Genomic DNA, 7,402 nt, shown 5'->3' with positions numbered 1-7,402 from the left:
ATACAACTTGTGTAACAACAAGTACAGTACTATCATGTACTAGCATTGTACTTGCACTATGCGTTTGTGGGTACATATAGTTGTTACATTGTAATACTGAGTGCTTTTACAGAACTTTGCCAATTTGCCTACATTTTTCATCAGAGGCAAAGGGCTGACCTGAGACCTGCTGAATGGGGTAAATCTGGTCATGATAGATTTAATATGCAAGTACTTAACTGGTACACGTAACAGGTGTATTCCACTGTATCAAAGAGTAACAAAGGTGTAGCAGTGCAGCTGTTACATGTACAGTACACTGAGGACAATGATGCCTTGACTGGAGCTAAGAGTGGTTTGTATATCTACCATGACCAGATTTACCCCATCCAGCAGGTCTCAGGTCAGCCCTTTGTCTCTGATGAAAAATTTAGGCAAATTGGCAAAGTTCTGTAATAGCACTCAGTATTACAATGTAACAACTATATGTAGGTACCCACAAATACATAATGCAAGTACAATGCTAGTACATGTTGTTACACAGGTTGCACCACCTAATTAGGTAGGTACACTGTAACAGCGACACATTACCATAAATAAAGTGTTACCATAAAGCCCAATAGTGCATGTTTGAGGAGCTCCTGAGGAGCCTGAAAGGTGTGTTCAGTGTTAGACAGGACATTTTTAATCAGTGGTATAGGCATTAATTGATGCAGTCCTCACATTCAATATCACACCCTGGCTCACCTTCCTGACAAATCTCACAAGCTTGTGACCAAAATCACTGGTACCTCTCAGACCCAACTCTTAGGCCTTCACAGTCACGCAGTAGAGAGAAAGGCAGACTCAATCAATCTTCACACACCCACCACCATTCCTTTCAGCTGCTGCCATAGGACAGACAGTTCAGAGCACCAGCAAGATATCTCTCATCCCCACTGCTATATACATGATAAACAAGGAAAACAGACTGTCTCTACCTGATAATGCAGCTTAGAGCAGATAAGTAATTATTTATTTATGAATGTATTTATGTTCTAAACAAAAACCCCATGTGCCTCTAAACCCATTTTTGCCATCATTATTATTACGTTGTGCAAAGGTCTTTGAATCACTGAATCCTTTGAATTGTAACCATACACATTTAATGCAATTTAGTTATTTTAATTTCAGTCAATTCAAACTGGCAAACATGCCTCCAGTTACAGTTTGCCCTGTATACACATATCCATACAAAAATACTGACTGTGAATAAAGTGTAAATGAATGAAGAAGACCAAATAATGTTTTGCATAAGAAAATGAATCCACTGAATAGTTTTCAAATGGTACCAGCCCACAGCTTTCTGTGCCCTCTCAATGCTACAGAGTTTTGGTTAAGACGAGAGTTTGTAAGACAAGACAAATTTTGATTTCCAGAGGAGCAGGGCTACTTTCTTACATATCACACCAAATTTCAAACACTGCAGTGATTGCTCTACAATTTGAAGTATGCACATGCATAAGTAATTAACAATGAATTTAATCAAAAGTGAAATTCAGCAGTAACAATTTGACCACCTTAACAGTTAAATGCTTTAGTTCACACTGATGTCAGAGGCAATAAAAATGTGGACGTCATTTTTCCCCAGTTCTCTCTACCAGATCTATCATCAAAGGGGAAAAACATCCCCTTTTATATTTTAACACCATTTTGACACCTCATTACTGTATTACACACTTAAAAAAATGCTACACACTTTTAATAACAACATACCGCCCTCTAAAGGCTGCGTAACTAAATGCAGTCGACCAAGGCTGAAGTCATATAGGCATGATGTAAGTTTGATGTTTCTCAAATATAAACATGCTAATTAAATAAGGTTGTGATGGGAATTACAGGCTAATACATCTGAATCCCCACTGAATCACAGGTGAAATTAGTTCCTTGGAGTTGGAGTTCCTTGGTCACTCATCTGTTGTGGTCTTCTACACTGATAGTTTGCAGTTCCTTCAGAGAGACTGCCGTGCCACTGGTGGTAAGACGATGCTGCCTCATAGCTCGGGCAAAGTTGGCTTTCATCTCTATTCTGTCTCGACAGTCTGAGGGAAGTCGGGAGAACAAACAGTATCAAACAATGTCAAAGCATCTGTGTGAAGGCTGAACCTGACTTCAGCATTGATGCAGAAGTGTACGCAAACTGTTGTTAACTAAGCACATTTTTTTTATCCTTTATTTTACCAGGTGATGTCCCACTGAGATATTCAAACCTCTTTTACAAAGGAAGCCCTGTGGCAACAAATACACAGAAAAGTTACAAAGTTACACAGAAACATTAATGACAAGATAGACTAATAAGGACAGAATAACATAGAAGAGGACTAAACAGGCCCTAATAAAAAAAAGAAAAACAATGACAAAAGCCAGTGACACAACAGAACAGATTTACAGTACATGAAAAAAATATTTAAGAATGACATAAAGGGGTCATGTATTGGGTCTTGAATTTCCCCTTGGGGATCAATAAAGTATCTATCTATCTATCTATCTATCTATATCTATCTATCTATCTATCTATCTATGTATGTTAGTGTGTATTGTAGCACTTTGAGGTCATTGATTTGGTGTAAAGTGCAACACAAATAAAATGTATTATTATTATTATTATTATTAGTCTTGGGGAAGCCAGTGGACATCGTACAGTATATGTGTGTGGGTTAGGGGAGGGTGGACTCTCACCTTTGGGTGTGAGGAAGGGCTCTCCTGCAGCCACACACAGCAGGGCGTCTCTCTGAATGTGGGCCAAGGAGGTGACAGGCTCCCCTAGCATGGTGTAGAGCAGGCTGGCTGGTCGCGCTAGTCCCAGCCGCTCAGTGCTACAGCTCAGGAGCTACAAGAGGTCAGGCATCACACAGCCTCATCAACACAGCACAATAAACCCACATACAACAAGCACAACGTTCTGGGTTAGCTAGAATTATATCCTGTATCAAATGGCTTCTCTTCTCACCACCTCTAGGAGATTTTATGGCAAATACACACATGTCTTAATCAGTGTCTTTGATTAGATAGTTACAGAGACATTTTAAAATGATATAAAAACATAATTCGTCAAAAAATAATACCACTGCTTTGTGTGTTTATTTGTGCTCTATCTTTTCTACACCTCTATAGACCTCCTTACATTAGAGAGAAAACACATGGTCATTCTCTACCTTTAAACTTTACAGTATATAATAGGGCGCTACCTCATCAATTGTTCGGCCCCAGACATATATTGATTCGCTAATGTCCCCTCCGTTGGAGTGCACCAGCACCCTCTTGACCTTAGGCTGATAGTAGAGGTCATGTGTAGAGCTTGGTGGCCCTTCTTGGACAGGCTCGCTGCCCTGCTCCTGCATAGACTCTTCCACACGGATGTGTGTCTGAAACAACCAAACGGTTTGAGTTGTGATCACTAAAGCACAAAGGCAATTTATTACTATAACTGTATTGCTTTTAGTAAAATGCAAGAAGACGAGTGTTATTCGAAAGGAAACCTCAGAGGCGTCGAGATCAGCTGTTGCTTCCGGGGCCCTTTCTACAGTTTGGGCAATCTGTCTTGATGGGCTCTGGTGTTGTGGTGGACGGGCTGTGTTGAGTGATGCAAACATTGAGAGGAATCAGAGAACAAACACTGCTTATATATACAAGGCATGCAAAACAGAGGCAATAGTATGCTGATTCTCATTGTTATTTTATACATATTATTACATTATAAATAATATCCAAGTACAGTAGTGCATGGCCCATATTCATGGGTTTCATCAGGTCCCTTTCCACAGGTGTATTCATCAAACACCAAGCAGTCTGCATTCATAATCTAGGTGCTTGATTGTATGCACTTGTGGAAAGAGACTTCATGAAACCCATGAATTGTCACGTTTTGGCATGTTACCTTTCTGCTGCCTCATTTTGTGCCTCCTGATATCCAGCTCTACAAACAGTTTGCCCTTCTTCATCCAACATGCCAATTTTTGCCTCTCTTTTTGTTTCATCACTGCAAGAAACAACAACTAAATGCTACTTGTCATTCCATAGCTTTTATGTAATGTTTGACTACACCTGGTCTTGTTTTTTTTGCTTTATTAGTCAGTATGTGTTGTATTAATTTACAGTATACTACAATGGCCTCTACTTTTACATCTTACATTTTTCATAACAGTTGTCAGAGGTGGAAAAGTCCAGCTTCAGAAAGTAGAAGTCCTACCACATAATCTGTGCCAATCATGCATTTAAATCAGCTGATTCTAATTAGCACAACTCTTCAGCCAGGGAGAGCAGCTAATTGATGAGATCACCTGTGTTAAGTGCACAGGTGGAACCAAAACATGATTGGACTTTTACTTACTGAAACTGGACTTTTGCACCTCTGATAGTTGTTATAGAAAAGCATGACTAGCCTTGGCACAACTAATGATGTATCTTAAGCAACCAGTCTCATTACATTACATTGTATCTATTCATTTAGCAGACGCTTTTACCCAAAAACTGTTCAAGCTACAGTGCAGAGGACACACTAGCTAGGAATTACTACTGTACTATTGCTAGAGTTCCTGTTATCTTTTCTAATGTCCTGGCAGATACAAATGGCAGCTCACAAATACAACACAGTATGGGAAATATGACACGATACCATCAGGCGGCTGAAAGGGCTCCCCACAGGACATCCACACAGGGATGGGCTCTCTGAGGACCAGGGCCAGCAGAGCCTGGTCCACTGTGTCCACCTCAGCCTCCGTGACCAGTGGAAGGGCCTGGGCCTCAGTGGGGTCGACCCCTCCCTCCAGGGCTGCCTCTGGAGGTCAGTAAGAGGCCAAACTGATGCAGGTTCATGTAAACATGAAAGCTGCCCTTGATACACAATTGAGTCTTAAGCCCATGATACACAATAAAATGTTGCTGGACAATGTTCCTCAATATGTGGGTACTTTCTCTGGAGTATGGAAATGATCAGTAGGCAAATTGTGATTATCCACATATGGAGCTCTTAAACGAATGTGTTGTCCCTATCCGGACACAGAGATGTGTTAAAAACAACTCAAGCTGTGTTGTTTTCAACACATTCATTTTATGTGGTCGGTTATGTGGCTTCCCGGCAACATTGTGCAAAAAGTTGCCTTGTGTATCATCAGCTAAACATTTGTTTAAGCCATGGGAAGGGTCTGTTTACTGTACCTCCAGAGAGGGTGGCAGCTGCCATGTGAGTGTGGGGCCTGGTGTCCGTGTCCGTGAGGGGCTGATGCTCCTGCAGACTCTGGTTGAGGGCCCAGGCCTTGAGCTGCTGCATGGTGAGGACGCGGGTGCCGTCGGCCGTGTAGAGGTGCTGGGCGGCCCGCGGGAGACCCAGTCGTCTGGTGCCCTCGGTCAGCAGCTGCCAGCGTGGAGAGACAGGGGAAGAACAGGGTGTCCAGGGGGGGTCTTTTGTTTTTTTAAAACATGAACAGAGGTGCATGCACAGGCTCATACACAGACATGCCATGCACAAATCTTTGCTCATGTGTGCACGCACACTCAAACACACACACTTATGAACACACACACACACACACACACACACACGCACACACGCACACACACACACAAGCAAGTAAATATGTAGGTAGATAGATAGATAGATAGATAGATAGATAGATACTATATTAATCCTCAAGGAAAAATTCAAGCTGTTGTGCTTAATTAGCAAGTAAATCTTTGTTGGTCTGTATTGTTATGTACAGTACAATACTCTATGTATGAGTGTGTGGCCGTGTGTGTCACCAGGGGCATGGTGGCTGCTGTGACCAGCTGGGCCTCCTTTTGGCTCAGTCCGTTCCTGTGGGCCAGGATTCTCACTGGCAGCTGCGTGCTGCCCGTCCGGCCGGCTCCTGGGGACCACATCTTTGTCGCCTGCCCTGGACACTCCGTCTTCAGACGGCCCAGATTCTCCTCTAGACGCTGCAGAGTCGCGTCGGCAGCCTCGGTGCTCAGATCCGTCTGTCAATCAACACCACAGCTGGAGCCTCACTCATACTCACACAGGCATGCACATAAGGACATACAGTAGCATCCTCCACACACACACACCAAGTCTTAACACCTATGGCAATACAGCACCTGGATGCCGAATGTATCTCCATATGGAAAACCCAGATGAGTTGTAAGACCTCGCACACTTTAAATGTTTTGTTTTGTTTTGGAGGTACATGAATATATCCGATCAGGCAAGAATAGAGTTACAGTATAGATCATCATGCAGAGGTATATTTGGCCTCTTTTCGAAGGACTCTTCTACTCTTAAAGAAAGAAAACAAACAAAAACACTATACAATCAATGTTCTCCCACTGGTTCTTCAGTACGAACCCTGCAGTGGTGAGAACCTGCAAACACTTGTTTATGAGGTGACAACATGAACTCTGACCTCACACACGCTCAGGCTCCTGAATGACCCCTTGGGATTGAGGCGAGGATTCCCATTGGCTGTAGCACAGCGGAAGGTGGAGTTTGCAGGGAGCCTCTTTAAGTGGCCCTTCCCTCTCAGCTCTGTGGCACAGCTGACACACACCTCCACCCTCTCCTCCACCCCTGGGCTGCTCCAACAGTATCCCTGACGAAGATGGGCTGTTTAGGTACTGTATGTTTTGTCCATTACATGTGTCAATAAAGTTGAATCTGACTTAATCATTACTTTTGGCTGACACTTTTTAACCAAAGTGACTTACAACGTGGTGTAAGCTTTTAAGAGCAATTCTAACAACAAATTTGACAACAATAAACAACAACCACAATAAGAGCACAATGAGTGTAGTAAGTGCATCAATGAGTGCAATTGTCGGTAGGATAAGTACAATCTAAATCATTAAATTACATTAATAATAAATATACACATAAAAAGACATGGGATTCATGACTTTCACGGAATAACTGAATGTTCCTTTATGTCATAACTAACTTGGTTTACATGGTTCACATCTATCACATTCACAACAGAAAGAGTTGTGGTCTTGAGAGATGGGTCTGCAGTTGTACTGTACCTGCTGCAGGAGAGGTTGTGGATACACACAGGAGGTGCAGACTGAGGCCAGACAGGCTGCGGTCAGCTCCTGCTCCTGGACATCCGTGTAGAACGCACACAGGACCCTCTGCTCCGGCAGCCAGCGCCACCTCTGATTGGCTGCAGCAGCAGCGGGGCTGTGGGGCTTGTGTTTCTGAGAAGGCATCAACAGAGGAGCACACAGGCAGAGCATTACCTGGGTATCTGTATTAGCAAATACACTCTATATGAGTGTGATTCTGTATGTGTGTGTGTCTCTTGTGTGCGTGTGCGTGTGCTTGTGTGTGTGTGTGTGTGTGTGTGTGTGTGTGTGTGTGTGTGTGTGTGTGTGTGTGTGTGTGTGTGTGTGTGTGTGTGTGGTTTCTCTTCTC

General features: G+C 42.9%; 1 protein-coding gene across 1 annotated transcript in view; it reads right to left on the bottom strand.

Annotated features, from left to right (window-relative positions):
* Positions 1 to 1,482: 1,482 nt before the first annotated feature.
* Positions 1,483 to 7,402, bottom strand: part of LOC134094500 (doublecortin domain-containing protein 1-like) — a 7,097-nt gene continuing 1,177 nt past the window's right edge. The window contains exons 3-12 of the mRNA XM_062548036.1: positions 7,012 to 7,185; positions 6,399 to 6,584; positions 5,758 to 5,973; positions 5,176 to 5,371; positions 4,634 to 4,795; positions 3,896 to 3,997; positions 3,498 to 3,589; positions 3,207 to 3,383; positions 2,698 to 2,848; positions 1,483 to 2,060 (exon numbers count right to left, since the gene is read on the bottom strand). Coding sequence (XP_062404020.1) covers positions 1,930 to 2,060; positions 2,698 to 2,848; positions 3,207 to 3,383; positions 3,498 to 3,589; positions 3,896 to 3,997; positions 4,634 to 4,795; positions 5,176 to 5,371; positions 5,758 to 5,973; positions 6,399 to 6,584; positions 7,012 to 7,185 — 1,587 coding nt within the window. The 3' untranslated portion in view covers positions 1,483 to 1,929. The remainder of the gene's footprint in view (positions 2,061 to 2,697; positions 2,849 to 3,206; positions 3,384 to 3,497; positions 3,590 to 3,895; positions 3,998 to 4,633; positions 4,796 to 5,175; positions 5,372 to 5,757; positions 5,974 to 6,398; positions 6,585 to 7,011; positions 7,186 to 7,402) is intronic.

This window comes from Sardina pilchardus, chromosome 10, assembly GCF_963854185.1.
Source record: "Sardina pilchardus chromosome 10, fSarPil1.1, whole genome shotgun sequence".
NCBI lineage: Eukaryota > Metazoa > Chordata > Actinopteri > Clupeiformes > Clupeidae > Sardina > Sardina pilchardus.
The sequence above is the reverse complement of the archived record's forward strand: the minus strand, read 5'-3'. Positions and strand labels throughout refer to the sequence as shown.